The sequence below is a fragment of the Silene latifolia genome, chromosome 5, assembly GCF_048544455.1.
Source record: "Silene latifolia isolate original U9 population chromosome 5, ASM4854445v1, whole genome shotgun sequence".
Taxonomy (NCBI): Eukaryota; Viridiplantae; Streptophyta; class Magnoliopsida; order Caryophyllales; family Caryophyllaceae; genus Silene; species Silene latifolia.
Window position 1 is genome coordinate 8,760,221 of NC_133530.1, and position 18,159 is coordinate 8,778,379.

General features: G+C 36.6%; 1 protein-coding gene across 4 annotated transcripts; it reads right to left on the minus strand.

Annotated features, from left to right (window-relative positions):
- Window positions 1–384: 384 nt before the first annotated feature.
- On the minus strand, window positions 385–15,193 carry LOC141656647 (uncharacterized). 4 transcript variants are annotated; one of them, XR_012548543.1, is made up of 6 exons: window positions 14,833–15,193; window positions 13,668–13,757; window positions 13,502–13,580; window positions 11,093–11,167; window positions 3,352–3,496; window positions 385–695 (listed from the first exon to the last, which is right to left on the minus strand). XR_012548543.1 is itself a non-coding variant. In XM_074463609.1 (5 exons), exons 1-5 carry the CDS (start codon window positions 14,898–14,900, stop codon window positions 3,890–3,892), a joined length of 417 nt encoding a protein of 138 aa, XP_074319710.1. In that variant the 5' UTR covers window positions 14,901–15,193; the 3' UTR covers window positions 3,551–3,889. The 4 variants fall into 4 exon arrangements, 3 of the variants coding, with proteins under 3 accessions (XP_074319710.1, XP_074319709.1, XP_074319711.1); XM_074463609.1 differs by lacking the exons at window positions 385–695; window positions 3,352–3,496 and adding an exon at window positions 3,551–3,994; XM_074463608.1 differs by lacking the exons at window positions 385–695; window positions 3,352–3,496 and adding an exon at window positions 3,855–3,994 and having other exon boundaries at window positions 13,502–13,577.
- Between the last annotated feature and the right edge of the window lie 2,966 nt (window positions 15,194–18,159).

Sequence of the window (18,159 nt, forward strand, 5' to 3'; positions counted from 1 at the left end):
ATTATTGGTCGCATTTAGGAAGTCTTGTCTCCAGACTACAAATCATCTAACAATGTGAAGTATATATTCAATAATATCTTGATTAAGATGGATACTATCCATCATGCACATCTTAAATAAGAAATTAATAATATGCGGTGATGGTCGGATAGATTATACTCCATTTGATTCAATCGTTTCTTTATCACAAGAAATTAATAATATGCGGTGATGGTCGGATGATGCGTAAAATTGACATCCGGCAACCGGCCTCCTTTCATCGAAATCGGATTTTTATCCTTTGTTTAGGATCGGATAGATCGGCTGAAGGTTGAAACTGACAACCCTAGTTATTAGTACTATCTTTCGATACGCATACGCATGGCTAACGTGATGAATAATCAATTGGGGGTCGAGAAACACATATCACTAGATGTATTGCTCGTATATAACAAGAATGGTATGGCAATAATACACATATCAGACAAAATCAAAAGTATAAACGGATACATACCAATTAATTCAAGTCCAAATCCGCCATCGAACATAGGAAAACCCGTCATTTGACCACCACCGTTACATGAAGATGATTTGATATGCAGTTAAACTATTACACCACCTAATAACATATACACCATATAAACATGCTCCCATGGCTTAAATTTTTTTCTTTCTTGGATGACTAGGAAACCCGCAGCCACAGCCTTTGGTGCGCACTGAGAAAACCTCCGAGTATGTGGAAAAATACATTGAGATTTGTAGATGTAGAAGTTGAAAATACAAGGAAGAAGAATATAATTAAATTAAAGGAGGAGAGAAGCAACAATGCACATCCAAAAGAAAGGATAGAGTTGGGGGTAGGTGGAGATGCAATATCATCTTTCCTTGGGCGGCTGCTATTATTAATTTCCTAATCACCTCTCTAACCTACTCTATATGTCTTATTTTTAGTTAATAGTTAATTAATTACTATTCCTTAATCCTTAATCCCTGGACTCGTTACTCTCTATTGTCTGGCCAGCCCAAAAATCAAAATCACGGGCTCGCTCGGGATGGATAATAATTATTACGGGAGTAATGAAGACTAAAATAAGAAAAATAGGCGAATGCGATTGGTGGTTGTGAAGGGTGGAAATAAGAAGTAAGGGAGAATTATTACCTCCATAGATAAATAGGTAATCATTCCATGAAGGAGGAGGTGGGTGGGTTACTATTACTCTCTTTATGAACAAAATACTACATTTATCACTTCCTTTTTCCACCCTTCACAATCACCACCAACCAATCACCTATCTCCTCACCTATCTCCTCTTATTTCTTCCTATTTTAAAGTGCATTCCTCATAATTACCCATATTCCAAGCAAGGTGAACAAAAACAATCCCGCCCAACCATGCTTTCAGGCACCCTTTTGGTTGCCAATAATAACAATACTTGTATAAGAACAATAATAATAGTGGTTCTTATTCTTGAGGTTGTCAATAAAAATCTAAAATAAAAAGTTTATCTATTGCAACTTCAAGTTAGTTCTTAATCTAAAATAAGAACTTGGTTATTCAAACATGGGTATTTGATGACCAATAAACATGACTTTGAAAATTGGGATTACTAATTACATATTTACTACTATTTTTCATGTAAGAACTCTATAAAAATATCATCTTTTATGAATAAAAGTTCTTAAACATGGAGGTGGTAAAAGAAGAACGTTATATAAAGTTTTTCTATTGCTATTTGCTATAAAGCGGTTTTACCCAAGTATTAATGTAAAACCCTTAATTAATTGGCTTAAATATCCCTCATAGTAACTTTGATGAATGAGAAGACAAGGACATTAATGTAAAACCTCTACATATATAAGGCGGTTTTACATAAATATTACGGTCAAGCCTAAGCCAGCCCGCCCGCCCCGACAAACCGGCTCAGCGCTCACTCGCATAGCCATGGGAGCCCGGCCTGCCACGGGCAAGCCCTACATGTGGCCAGGTCTATCTATCCCTCATCTCTTTACCAAATTAGCTAGCCCCACCTGCCTCTTTACCAAATTAGCCGACATTTGCAAATGACATGATAAGGACATTCACATCATTTTACCTTTTTTTTCTTAAGCCTTCGATAACCTGTACAGGTGTTTTGTTAACCAAAAATGTGTCCTGCTACTCTCTAGTAATTATTTTTAATAAGGAATTAAGAAATCAACCTATAACATCCTCATTTCAACTTACCCAAATTATAAGAAAGAGGATTGTTCCCAAGGTCTTTTCAAGTGACTAGGGGTGATAATGAGACGAAACAGCTCATGAGCAACTCCAGATTGGCTCGGTCAAAACTCGGCTCGGGCTCGACCTCGAGACCATAACAAGTCACAAACTGAGCAGCGCTGACTCGACTCGAAAAGCTTGCGAGCGGCTCGAACTTGTGTGCTTAGTAAGATATTGCTCATATTTTATAAAAATATTTTATGATGAATCTTTGTATTACACAAATCAAACGTCTCACTAACTAGTTTAAATTGTCCATATTTCTCGTTAGAGTAAATTATCAATAACTCCCTTTTAAGATACACTTTTTAAAATTTACTCCCTTTTAAAAAAAAAATTACACCCAAAATATTGCAAAAATTTAAAAATTGCTACCACAGTCCAATATTTGGATTTTTATGACAAAAATACCCCTTATTTTTTTTATCTTTAATATTACTACCCAACTTCATTACAACTATGTGCACCCTTCAACCACCCAAGGACTCCACGGCTAACCACCGCAATCCTCCGCCTAAACTTTACCAACATACTCGTCATATGAGAAATAAAATAAGGGGCATTTTTGACAGGCTAAGGCTTGGGCTCATTATTTTTATTTTTAGAGGATTAGTTGGTACAAGCACCCACTAATACTTCCCCGTTACGTTGAGTTTTTTACTTACTATTTTGGGTCATTCCATTTAATTCTTTACGTTTATATTTTTAGCCGCTTACAACATTTCTAAATGACTACGATACCCTAACTAGTAACTACTATTTGCTTTGGGGTAATCAAGTCATTTCATTGTTTTCACATGTCCTTAATATTTGTGGAAACGTAAATATAAAGAAATCAATGGAACGGAGAAGTAAAGAAATCAATGGAACGGAGAAGTATTCGTAAATACTCCCTTCTATTTAGCAGTAGTTCCCCCTTTCTTTTTTATGCTAGTTGGGTTTTGTTCCCTCTTTCCTTATTTAGAAACTTTTGTGTGGTCCAAATTTATTTTCTTAATTATTGTGCAACAAGAAAGGGGAACAATAGGCTGAATTGGAGGGAGCAATATTTGAGTATTTTGGTGCTTTTGATGCTAATTGAAACTCTTTGAATGGGTCGTAGCTAAACATACCTAACAATGTGCTGTTTGATAACTAATTGGCGGAGTAGTTCGCAACTGTTGCAGTAGTAAGCTGCCAAGGCAATTTGTTTTCCCCGGCCATGGTAAATATTACACATGATGAATGAATCTATTCTTTCACCACAGGCGCGAGGTGCTGCAAATCAGGAAAAATGATCAAGACAAACCAGGAGGGATTGAGAGTCATCCACACAAGATAGCCAGGTGAAATCTATTAAATTTTGCAATTAAGGTATAAAAAATCAACATAATAGTTAGTATTAACATTACTTAAAAAAATGGGTAGTATTTTCAGGTTATTAGGTACTTCCTCCCCTCCATTACGATTTTCCCATCTACGTTCGGAAGGTCAAGGTTTGAAAACTTTAACCTTGTATACACTAAAATAATACACTTTTGTAACATAATTTTTACATAACTACATTTGTTATCAAAAAATCTTTTGCAAAGTTATATTTTTAATAAAAAAAATAATAAAACAAAAGTATAAATTGTCATTTTAAAGACGGTGAAAGAGTAAATGGAAAAATCATAGTGCAGGGGAGGAAGTAGTTTTTTTCGGAGTTACAAGGAGCCATCTCTTGCGGATTCCTGATATGCGCCAAAACTCGTTCCCCACTTTCCTTCCCTTTTCCTGTAGGAGAGCAAGGCAAAAACCTCAAAGTTTACAATCTACAATTCTACATAAATAAATGGACAGATGATGGGCAATTGAATCAAATTATTAGCGGCATCTCAAATGACCAAAGTAACACGTTTACTCATCCCAGGATCGTAGGGCAAACTTACAGCTCTAAGTAACATATTTCAGATAACTATGTTTTCAAAAGTGGGAATATTGCATTTAATTTATTTTTCCGCACCAAATACAACACAAAAACATTGTGAATCCAAAGCCTGTAATACTCGAGTTTTAAACTTTTTCTAGTGCCCTGTCAATTTCTGAGGAGAAAAAAAATCCAACAGACTGAGGTTTTGTTGCAACTTTCCTCTATAGTAAGTCAGGGACAGTTAACGAGGGACAACGAGTAGACACTGCTGTAAATGCTGAGAAGAGGTTGTTGCTTGTGAAACAACCAGCTTGCATATTCATGTGTTATACATGCCTTGCACCATGAATTACCATTTTCCAGGATGCATTGGATAACTGATAGTTGTATATTGACTAAGGTACTGTTGGTGCAAAAGAAGCATTAACAATGAAAATAAGGAGATCAGAAAATAGAACCGATTGCAGCGACAAGGTATGAAGGCCTCTGCCTTGAAAACTATTTCGGCACAACCGTGGTGGCGATCACCAAGCACCGGTAGCTCCCCAATGTTTGACACTGCAGCACCCAGACTCGTCCACTCGAGACCAGGAGCTTTGGAACAAGAGCAAATACTTCACCCATAAATTTAGGAGAGAATGAGAGGAGAAAGTTTCTCATTGTTGTGTGTTTAAAGTGGCGAGAAATCTCTTACTTATAGCAAAAAATAAGAGCAAGAGGAGCCTAAACAGCATCCTAGAACCGAGTAGTAAGTGGGGAGAGAAAACCGCACCCACTAAGAGGCACAAAGACTTGACTGAAAGTGAGGAGAGAAAACCGCACCCACTAAGAGTCACAAAGACTGATTAAAACCGCACATGCCAAAATGAACTTAGATAGTTCAAGACCAAAAAGAAAGAATAAAAGTGGGCCTTGGCTCACACCGCAGATGCTCTACCCAAACCCAAACCCAAGCTCGGGCCAGGCCGGGCCAGCACGCGTGTGTGTGTTTGGACCCAAACCCACAAGCCCAAGACACACAACAAAAGCCCCCTTGGTCCACTCAATTAACCATACAAAAGAGGGAGGATATATAAATATAAGAAACAAGTTGTTGCCCACCGATGTGGGACAACAAAACTATGTTTCTGCCTTTTTCTCCTGAAGACATTATTTCCAACAATTCCCCACTAATGGTTAAGAGAAAAACAGAAGAGAAAAAAAACTGGGTAAAGGAAGGATTGGAATTTGGATACTTAGGTATCAATATCTTTCGATTTCAATTGACACTTTAGTGAAATGAGGAAACAACTTACTTACAGCGAGAGAATATCTTGCGAATTCCTAACCGTGCTTCGGTTGATACCCCACAACACATATCATACCTTTAAAATACGATCGTTCTGCGATTTCAAAGTGCAACGCGCTCTTTAAAGCCATGCGTTTACCTTGGTTCTTATAGATGTGTTTACAAGACATCTCATAATCTTTATGGTCATCACACCTACTTAGGTGACTCGGGTGCTTCTCAATAACACTTCTTACATGAGCCATTAAGGACATAAGTTCAACCTTGTGTATAATTCACGAAATGCGTCTCAAAAGCACCATCGTTAAGTCTATGAATCATACTACGCCATAGGAATAAAAGCTTGAGACCTAGTCACTCTTGACTTAAGGACTTAAGTCCCATTCCCATTGACGTTTCAACGTCTAGTCTAGATTGCTTTCGCTTGCTGACTTCACATAGTCCAAAGCGATTACTCCATTGCCAAGGAAATAAATGAGTTGTTTAACTCAGCGTGTCTGATTCGAACGTGTCGTTTCTTCGCATTATAAACACTATTCTTAGCAACACCAATAGCTCTGTTTGTGAGTCAAAGTGTAAGGAGACCGGAGTCTTGTCCTCCCCACACTCCCCACACCGGTACATCTACTAGTAGGTTTTTTCAACCACTCAATAGCTATGAACTCCGACTCCATGGTAGAGGGTGCAATACAAGTCTGTTTAGTAGACTTCCACGATATAACACCTCCACCCATGGTGAAGACATAACCACTAGTAGAACAGATCTCATCATTGTTAGCTGAAACCCAATTTGGAAATTTACTATAACGCAAACATAAATCAGATGTTTCTTTTAGGTATTTTAGTAAACGATGAAGAGCATTCCAATGTTCACTACTAGGGTTATGTGTATAACGCCTGAGTCTACTAACTACTAACTACATATGCATATCTGGTCGAGCATAGTTCATAAGAAACATCACACTACCTAGGATTTTAGCATACTCTTCTTGGGAAACACTATTACCCAAGTTTTTGCATAAAGGTATACTAGCGTCCTAGGGTGTTCTAGCAGGCACTGTGATGATCCGCACACTTCGAACCCCTAGATTTATTCATGCTTATGTAATTTCATTTCCCTTGTATATTTTTAGTAAATACTTTCCTAGTTTAGCATAAATAGCATAGCTTTTCTTTTCATAAATAGGTATATTGCTATTCTACACTTTCAATGTTTCCTGCTACCACGATGTAACTCTCAAATTTCTCTCTTTAGGAGTACTAGTGAATGAAAATCTACTTCCTACCTTGTGCCTTCGTGTTGCTTGTTGTTGCTTTGTTGTGAACGACTCTTTGCCTTCACTTTTCTAACAAGCCGTGTTTGTGGGATCGACACTAGGATCCCGACTCCCACACCCGAGACAGATTACGAATGCCTAGTGCTTGACAAACACTAGTGCTTAACGCTCTCGTTGCAATCCTGTCGAGTGTTGCCGAGACCCGAGTATCGTGCTAGTGAGCGATCCTTCACTAGTACGAAGATCATTGTCGCCAGATCTTGCCTTGCCTTAGCAAATGCACAGCACGCCACGATCCCAAAAGTAAGTATCGGACCGTGACACACTGGCACTTTATCAAAGCAGATAAACTTTTTGAACACTTATTCTACATAATGAGATTGTCTTAAAGAAATTTCATTAGAGTTTCGAATAACCTTAACCCCTAGGATTACATCAGCTTCTCCGAAGTCCTTCATCACAAATTGTGATGACAAAAAATCTTTGGTTTTAATTATTACTTCCAAAATTATTACCAAGTATTAACATGTCATCAACATAAAAGCATATAATTACACAATTAGATTCTATCACTTTTGAATAAACACATGAATCAGAGTTCTTAACCATATAGCCATTACTTACCAAAGTGTTATTAAATTTCTCATGCCACTGTTTAGGTGCTTGTTTTAGACCATATAATGATTTGTTCAATTTACACACTGTATTCTCTTGACCCTTAACCACAAAACCTTTGGGTTGCGACATGTAGATCTTTTCCCTTAGTTCATTCAAAAAATAAGTGTTAACATTCATCTGATGAATAATAAGATTGTGAATGGGAGTTATGGCGACCAGAGTTCTTATAGTCGGAATTTTAGTAAGGAGAATAAGTATCAAAATAGTCAATATCTTTCTTGTGTAAAGCCTTTAACCACAAGTCTAGCTTTGAACCTTTTTATTGTACCGGTAGGTCTCATTTTCCTTTTAAAGATCCATTTACTCGTAATGGGTTTACTACCTTTAGGTAAATCAGTCAACTCCAAAAGTCTGATTTGACACACTAGAATCAAGTTCACTTTTAATAGCATCTTTCCAAAAGTTAGCATCAATGGATTTCATTGCCTTACTATAAGTTTTTGGGTCATCTTCCATTAAAAAAGCTGAAACAAATTCATCACTAGCACAAACAGTGTATCCATGTTCAGATAGTAAAGTGAAATCACCACCAAAGTTCTTTGCACATCTAGGTCTCTTACTTCTAAGTTCAGCAATATGATCAATAGAAGAGTTACTACTAGCATGTGAAGACATATCAATAGATGCAACAAGTAAACTAGGAGATGATATAACATTTTTCTATAATGGAAAAACATGCTCAAAAAACATAGCATCTCTAGCTTCAGATATAGAGTGATCACTCAAAGACATGAATCTATAAGCAGAGCTATTTTGAGCATAACCAATAAAAACGCAGTCTTAGGTTTCGGTCCAACGGTAGGTAGTCTCCGGTAAACCCGCTTTAGCCAAACACCCCCATACCCTAAGGAAGCTGAGTTTAGGAGGATAGCCCTTCCAAATCTCGTAGGGTGTCTTATCAATTTTCTTATGAGGTACACGATTAAGAATATGACAAGCCGACAACAGATAGGCCAGAAATTAAAAGCATAGCATTCATCATTTCTTTTAAAGTTCTATTTTTCCGTTCAGCTACTCCTACTCCTCCATTAGACTAAGGTAAGTAAGGTGGACTAGTCTCATGTATTAAACCGTTTGAACGAATGTTCTGCTTCATCTTTCGTCTTAAGCAAATATACACGGGTGTATCTCGAACAGTCGTCTATAAAAATAACATAATAATTTTTACTACCTCTACTTGGAACATTTTTGAAGCCTGCTAGGTCGGTGTGAATTATTTCAAGAAGACTCGTATTCCTAGTTTTAACTGGTTTACTGGGTTTCTTTGTGAATTTAGCCTGAACACAACTAGCACATTTAGAAAATTCTTGACTCGTCAAACTTGAAACTAAACTCATAGTTCTAAGCTTTTTAATGTAGTCAATATTCACATGAGTCTACCATGCCAAACATCAATAGACTCAGCAATATAAGCAGAAATAGAAGCAATATTATTAAAAACTGAATCAGTATTCAAACCCCCCAGACAGATAACCCTTGCCCACAAAATTCCCCGTTCATACACATTATAACCTTGTCAGCCTCAAAAACAAGTTTCAAACCAGCTTTTTTCAACAAGGCACCGGACACAAGGTTTCGACGCAATGAGGGTACAAACAAACATTAGTGAGAGCAAGTGTTTTCCCCTAAGTGAGTTTGAGAAAGATCTTGCCTTTGCAGATGAAGAGTTATCCATGTAGACGCATTCCCCATCAGCTACCTCCTCGAACTCATAAGCAGAGAGGTGTCTAGAAGCACGAGTATCCAAGACCCATTCAGCAACATTACCCACCAGATTTGCTTCCATAACCACAGCACCAATGACATCGATTTTCAGTGCATTGGTAGGCTTTGTGACCCGCTTTTCCACAAACATAACAAACAAGTGGAGTTTGACTAACAAGTTTATCTTTGAGACGGTTTGCCTCCTCGGTCCTCACGTGACTCACTAGTTCTTGGAGTAAAAGGACTTTTTTCTTATTCTTTAGGTGGTTGACGGGGGAAAATGTTCTAAGGGAAAATGTCATCTAATTTCATCCCCTCATTAACTACATCAGCACATAAATTTTCATAGACATGTACTTGTTCCATGATAGATTTTCCCATCAACCATCTAAAATCTTAATCATTTCTTTTTCCCTTCGTCATCAGCCCCATATTTCGTTTCCAACGACTCCCAAATGGTACGGGCAGACTTATCAATCATAAAAAAATCCAACACGATATCAGTCATGTTGTTTAGTAGATGGTATTTAGCAGTTTTATTGTCCTTATCAAATTTATTAATAGCCTCTTCATTTGACTTGACTGCAGAAATAGCTGGAGGGGTTTCTTCTACAGTAGCAGCAGTCTCGGTAACAGCAAGAGGAGGGTCACTAAACAGCACATAATCAATTTCGAGTTGTTCAAAGAACATCGGCAATTTTCATGACCAACCTTTGTAGTTGTTACCATCTAGACGTTCAAGTTTAGGCAAATCAGGAAGACTCTTTGACAATATAGACGACATTGTTACGGCAACAGACAACAACAACAAAATAGTTTTCAAATTGTTGGTGTGAAAGAAGCAGTAACAATGAAAATAAGGAGATTAAAAAATAGAACCGATTGCAAAAACGAGGTATGAAGGCCTCTATCTTTGAAAACTATTTCGGCACGACCGTGGTGGCTAATAGGAATATTTATAATAGTTGGGCCATAATAGGAATATTTATAATAGTTGGGCCTCAACCATCACCTTAAGGTTTTGGTTGAGATGGTTCATCTATCATGGTATCAGAGCCAGTGTGACCGAAGGTCACGGGTTCAAATCCTGGCAACCTCAAAACTCCTCAAAAATTCGAAGTGGAAACCCGAGACACTGCACGGGGAGCCGGTGCACAACCAACCACTCTTCAAGCCCAATGGGCATTTGAGTGAGGGAGCGTAATAGGAATATTTATAATAGTTGGGCTCAACCATCACCTTAAGGTTTTGGTTGAGATGGTTCATCTATCAGTGGCAATCAGCAAGCACCGGTAGTTCCCTCGCCCACTCGAGGCCAGGAGCTTTGGAACGAGAGCAACTACTTTACCTAAAAATTTAGAAGAGAGAAGGAGAGGAGAAAGTTTCTGATTGTTGTGTGCTTAAAGTGGCGAGAAAGCTCTTATTTACAGCAAAAATAAGAGGAGTTAGAGGATAAAAGTGGGCCAAGGCCTGCACCGCTAGTGCTCTAGCCAAACCCAAGCGTCGGCACGCGCATGTGTGTTTGGACCCAAATCCATAGGCCCAAGACACACAACAAAAGCCCTCTTGGTCCACTCACTTAACCACACAAAAGAGGGAGGATATATAAATATGAGAAACAAGTTGTTGCCCACCGATGTGGTATTGTGGGACAACAAAACTATGTTTCTGCCTTTTTCTCCTCAAGGCATTATTTCCAACAGGTACCTCTATTTCCCTGCTTACACAGTTTCACTTGAATCAACAGATCTTTCTATGTACCATTGCAGATTTGTAGCCTGGATTGTACTGACACCCCCCCCCCCCCCCCCCCAAAAAAGTGTCATGTAAACTACCTGGTATGTCAGCCTAATAGTTGTTCAAATATGCATTTTAAAAATGGTGTCAATGCAATACAAACTACCTAGTGAATGCACGCAAAATCAAGTCTTTACAAATTCTCATAACAAACCACTCCCCCTTTATCGAATCTTTGAATCATACAGAGAGAATTTCATGAACTATGAAGCAATTACCTGCTCGAATGAAGCATAACATCCAATCATCTTATCAGTATAACACAAACATTCTTGCTGGGCTGTGTGTGCTTGCTGAGATACCACCAAGAGCAACAAATCAGCAGATATATTAAGTATAGTCAAGCAAGCAATCTTGGTGCAACAAAAAGTTTCACACGCAACTCCAATAAAGAAGTCTCATCACATGGTCAGATCTATTCCTAATCCTAGTCAGTGGATCTGGGTCAGTAAATTCAACCTTCCTATACCATTACATGATAGTAATGGTTGCCGTCTACATTTAAGAGAGAGGATAAAATATCCCCGGGCATCAAGTAAAAATCTGAGCGAACATATGAAATTACTGTCTTCTTATATGTGTGTGTGTGTGTGTGTGTAGTCAAGCTCAGAAACTCATATAAGGCAACTTTTGGACATCCTCCATCCAAGCCTTAACCTTTTGTTTATCCCCATAACTCCCAAGGAGAACTCATGGGGAACAATAAAGCGGTTTGCCAAAAGGAGAACTCACCGGATTCTAATCATGAACCAATACTTTTTTTATAGAAGAAAATGTTCCATCGAAATAATGTAAGCTTGAGATGATAAGGTTCTCTCATCTAAATATAGTGATTCCAATCTATCAGCAGAAAAGAATTTGGAGGTTCCTTTTAAGCTGCATGCTTTCGTAGCCTGACTTGCACATTAGTCTACCAGCTTGTTATTTTATTTGCAGATGGTATTTCAAGATATTAAAGAATTTTTTTTTTAAAAAAAAAAAAAAAAAAAGAATTCTAGAGATAAATAAAGAACTCGAGAGATAAATTTCACAACGAAATATATTAAGGATTTACTCAGTCATAGCATGACATTTTGACGATTGCGAACCGCGCAAGCTTCCTTAAGGCAGCCATAAATTTTGTGAAGACACTGCCGGAGTACACTTTAAACTTTTAAGTCTTGCGGTTAGAAGGAATGCCTTACAAGAATGGCCACTAAATCATTAGATATTAGTAGTATATTACCCTAAATTCATGTTTCTACACCCTTCTTTTCCTTCCCTTTCAATTAAGTAATGGTGACAGCTCAAGACTAAGAAGCCTGAGGTTTTCCTGTAAATTTGTTAACTTCAAGAACATTTATCACGCACACGACAAACATTTAGGGTGTGTTTGGATAGCAAAAGTGGAGGGAAAGGAAGGGGAGGGTGAAAGAGGGAAGAGAAAGGGATGGAAGGGAAGGGGAGGGAGAATGGAGGAGATCATTTTCCCTCCAAATCTTGCCTTTGTTGGAGAGGAAATAATTTGGCTTAGAGGAGGGAAATGGAGGGATCCATTTTCCCTCCCCTCAAAATCCCTTCACCTCCATTTTACTAACCAAACAAAGGATTTATCATCCCTCCCTTTCCCTCCCCTTCCTTTTCCTCCAAATCCTCCTATCCAAACACACCCTTAAGGGAAAACGGAATATGTTGTTCTTTCATAAATTTTGTATCAAAAAGGCAAAAACATCTTAGTGAAATAACGTAAAATGGAAAGTGGGAAAATTCATCAAGTGAGAAGCACACAAAGTAGTATTGTAGGAACAGTGCAAGGGTGCTTCTTTGCCCTTTCAAAGGTATAGAATAGATAGGTAGATAGACAGATGACAGTGATGGTCGAAAGTACGAATTGGTAACATAATTCAATGGCAAACCGCAGTCAAATTTGCAAAGCAACCAAGAAATGTTTTTCACTCTTATCATTTTACAAGTGAGTTAGTCTCTCTTAAGATAATAATATCCGACTTACAATTAATACAGGTCACTTATCACCCCACATAGATAGATGAAAAAGTCTTTTTCACTAGGCAGTTTATTCTTGTCTCATCTAACCCATCTGACCTGTTTTATACTAAGATGTATATCCCTGTATTAATTAAATAAGAAACTGAGATCACAGTTATAATTGTTGTTTGCTATATGTTAACATGTGAGGAAATCAGTTACTATAATTCCAAATCAATGGTTTCCAAATCAAATTTTTCATCGTTTCATTTATGAATGATTAGTATGCATCTAAGCCAAACATATATACCCATATGTAAGTTAATATTACTGTATTTTATAATAGAGAACTTAGTGGAACAATAAGTAATCCGGAGTACTAACTCTAGGCTTATAAGGTGACTGTTTTTTAAGAGATTTGTTGTGAGGTGATAGGACTAAAATTTTTTACACTGATCTTGTTTAGGAATAAAAATAACAAAATTTAGCGTCCACACTCTTAAAAAAGAAATCCAGATAGGTAAAAATACACAGTGAGGGTAAGAGGGGACATGGAAACGAAACCAAATAGCAGGCTGTTTCAAGTACATTACAGAGTCCATATAATGAGCACTAGAACCTCAACTTTGTTTCAAGTACGATACAAGGTCAACAATTCCTACCTTAAACCCAGAGAGCTGTTCAATCATGTTGCGATTTACCCTTCCCAGTACCCTCGTATGATCTGCAAAGTACATCCTGCTGCAAACCAGAAGGCAGGCTGGTAAGAACTTAGGATCAGCTACATCCTGCCAGCTAATATAAAGACAAAAGGATACAGCTAAAAACCTGGACGAAGTATAGCGCATTAGAAACGCCTGCCCTGACAATGAGCCATGCAACCTCCGAGTATATGTCTGATGACAGCTCTGCATATCACTGATTTTTAAGAGTTAACACTCGTACTAATCTTTATACAAATCTAAATAAGCCACATGAAAAATTCCAGATGATACAATCATGATCACAAATTGCAACACTTATAATCCAAGATGATGAGAAAATGTAGAGTTATTAGTGACACAACTGACAACATCGTACACGAGGTATGTTTTAAGTCCATACATTTGCATCCATGTAACGTAAACGTAGAGATAACAGTGATACACTCATATCTCTTCCATTCCTGTTATGTGGCATATTTATTTAGGTATGGCACAAGACGATCACAAACTTAGGGCATTAGCAATAGACAAACCCCAAATGAGGTTTGTCTAATGCCACATCACTCAACACACAAACCTCTCTAACAACAAACCTCAATACAACAATAGACAAACCTCTTAAATATAAACAAACCTCATAAAAGTATACTACATGGGGTCCACTATCACTCACAATCAAAAACACAAACTTGTATACAAAATTGTAACCATTCTCATCCATGAACCTCAACCCTCATTCCCAACAATAGAGAGGTTTGTCAACAAACCTCTAAAAAGTACACAAACCTTTGTTGACAAACCTCTATTGTTGATGCCCTTATAGTGACCTTTACATACTCAAGTGTAATATAGAGTCGGAGTATTTTATTGTAAGACGGTCTTAGAGAAGACTGCTAATTATTGTGAGACACAAATTCTTCCATCACTTTCCTAGTTACCCCCTTCCATAAATTCATCAGGTTCTTATACCTTTGCTTTTGGCACAGAGTTTAAGGTAAGCACATGCAAGACGATTAAGGGTTTGTTAATGTGTGAATGTTTGTACATACAGGAAAATGTAAAGAATCCGATGAGTGCCATGGAGTATAATGCAAAAGACACTTGCTTTATTTCCCCTCAAAAAAATAAAAAAGTGTAAACTCTTTATTGGGACAAAGGGGGAGTAAGAGGGGCTAAGGAGTATATGCAGAAAGATAGTCAGTCACCTATCTTTCCAAATATATCCCTCTTTTGGCTAAAATTTTACTCTGGATCTATTTTCTTTCAATTTCCACTTTGGGTAAACTTACCAAATAACCGGGAGTAATTTAATTGCAGTTGCAGCCCTATCCTCCGACTGTACCCATACCATCCACATCAACTAGCACGATCTTCTCCGAGCTCTGATCATCCCCAACCTTCCACCACAAAACAAAACAAAACAAAACAAAACAAAACTGGTGTGGTCCAAGTAATTTAATTGGAAACTTGTTGACTAAAGAGTAAAGGTGGGACTTGGAAAGAGGGACCGAGGGATCTTAACCTTTTGGGTTTTTTAATTAATTGATAGGTGGAGGGATAGATCAAAAAGGCAAAAAGGCGGTGACTGGTGAGGATGCAACTTGTTGTTGCAGTGGAGAAGCTGGTGATAGTGATGGTGATGGAGGAGTGTCAGTGACTCAGTGTAGCACTATAGCGTTGGGGTTTTGTATTTTTCTTATCTCATTTTTGTTTATCCTCATCTCTTGGACTAATCTCCATTATTGGTCCGTCTTAGACTTATAGAACGGTCTTATATATAGAGGAGCAACTCTTCTATAAAATTGTCATATAGCAAAAAAATTAAAATATTGGAATTTATGGTTGTATTATGACTATAAACGATTCGCGACCGTCATCAGTTGCCAATTTGGCGACCGTTTTCAGTCGCCAATTTGGCGACCGTTTTCGGTCACCAATTAAGATATTATTCCGTCGCCCTTGAATTTTAGACGGATTTTGGGATAAGATTCTATAGTCGCCAATTTGGCGACTGTTTTCTGTCGCCAAATTGGCGACTGGGCATACAGTCGCCCACTTTAGACGCATTTAACTGATATTATTACAAACACACACAAAAAATAACTAATAATATTCTAATTAATTCAAAACATAATAAAAATAAAAAGTAAATTATCTCTATGTATAGTTTACCTATCAATTTTTTGAATAAAGTTGAAAATTCATTCTTCTGCAATATTAATATAAACACACAAAAAATAACTAATAAGATTGTAATTAATTTAAAACATAATTAAAATAAAAAGCGAAATAATTAATCTAGTTCTTTATCTATACCTTACCTACCAATTTTTTGAATAAAGTTGGAAATTCATTCTCTTGCAATATTATTACAAACACAAAAAATAATAACAAATTAATACAAAACATAAGAAAATAAAAAAAAACGAAACAAACTTTTCTATGTATATTTTAGGTGTTATTTTTTTGAATAAAATTGAAAATTAAGGTGAATATAATAGTTATATATATGAAAAATTCTATTGCAAATTCTCTCAAAATTTTATGAATGAAATAAAAATAAAAATTATGGTACATAAATACGGAGTATATATAGTAATGATGAAAGGTAAGTTAAAGGTTATTTCATTAAATAAAAGAAATAATAGTTAAATAAATAAGGTAAATAAATAACAAAAACAATGGTTTACCATTTTTTTTTCTTTCTTTTTTGTGTTTATACCTTATATTTTTTAAGTTTTTTTACCTTATATTTTTTAATTTTCTTAAATTGGTAATCCATTTCACTTTTTTCTACCATGTCACATTAAAAGTTGCCACATCACAACTAAACTTGTCATGCCACATTTTTTAGGTTAGCCTTTTAATAAAATTTTATAGATAGAAATTATTATAGGTATTATGATTTTTTTCACCTCCTTCCTTCATTTCACCCGTCATTTTTTTTACTTATATGTAATAAATGATTTTTTTTCCCATATGATTATGTTTTTAGCATGTTTGATTTCAGGTTGAAGAGTCAAACGGTCGTTCGTGGCATGACTTCTAGCACCCAAGAGAACATGACGCATGGCGTCACTTGTTGGACTAAAGTTAGTGATCGATGAAGATAAGGAGATGTGGTTCAACAACTTCTGGGCAAAAGATAGTGTTAATTGGGTAGAATAATCAATTAGTGAATGTATAATTAAAGCTAGAGAGAGAAAGTACAATTAATTAGTGTATAGGAAACTAATTAGTGTTAAGTGTGTTTCTTGATTTCAATCTCAACCATCAATAGTGGAAGATCCAAGAGATATAGTGAGGACTTAGAGCACCCACAATAGAGAGGATGAAGCCTTCTCTTAGCACTCTCTTTTCTCTAAGAGGAGGTCATTCTCTATTGTGGAGCATGTAAGGAAATCCTCTTAGTAAGAAGATGTTCTCTACTTCCTCTAATTTTAGAGGAAGTATAACATTGGTCCTTGTGCCAACTATCTAATAATATTTCTCCATATGAATTATTTTCCTTTATTTTTGTTCTTTTGTAAAATGTAGATAATGGGTAGAGGATGGATAAGAGGATCCTTTTATTTGTTCTTTCACCCTCTTATTTTTTGACACATCACATCTTCCATGACCCACTCCATTTCCTCTATCTTTGTCTTCTTGTCGTGCCAACTATCTAATACAAGTAATATTTCTCCATATGGTTATTGACTTTAGATGCAAAAGTCCTCTTCATATACTTATATTTCTAAAGGCATCTGATAACATTACATTTCAAACAAATACTATATGTTTCTCATAATTGCTAATCTCCAGTTCCAATATCCCATCATTAGTTTTTCGACTTTGGTCAAAATGAGTGAACCCAAATGTTTTGAGATTTTAATATATTTACTATGCTGGTACTGAATTGATTGCATTTTTATCGACTTTGTTCTAATCTCTGCTGCTTGACATAGTTTTTTTCAGTACATCGATTTGACTTTGACCACTGATGTGGATATTGCTTACCTGCAGTTCAAGAGAATGCAGGGAACAGGTGATACAGTTTAGTCAACTTGATGTTATGGTCTCGGTGAGAGACCAAACGGTGGTGAAGATTATTCCTATTCTCTAGAATTTGGGACTATAGTTCGCCAGGGGCGGCCATGAGCCCGTCAATTCGGCTCGCCGCACCGGGGCCCAAGCTCGGCCTCCTGCTCCTCTGGACCAAGTAACAGAATAAATATTAATTGATGCAATCGTTGTACAGTATTACTTATTGTGATGCATTGGTGAAGGAGGATTTTGATGAACTACAAAGACCCTTGAATGTCAAGGGTTCGATCCCCTTGTCTGACAGTTTTTTTTTTTTTTTTTTTTTGTTTTTTTGTTTTTTTTTGTAAGTGGCAACCACTATTTTGACTCTAGTTTAACATTATAGGTGATTTATTAATTTTATCGTGATAATTTTTGTATATTTATTTTCCATGAAATATGTCATTTCAAAAAAAAAAAAAAGATAATAGCCGAGCTAAATGAACTAAGAGGTGTCATTTCAAAAAAAAAATGATAATAGCTGAGCTAAATGAACTAAGAGAGAAATAATATAATTTGTTTATATATCCATTGTTTATAGGTTTTACTAG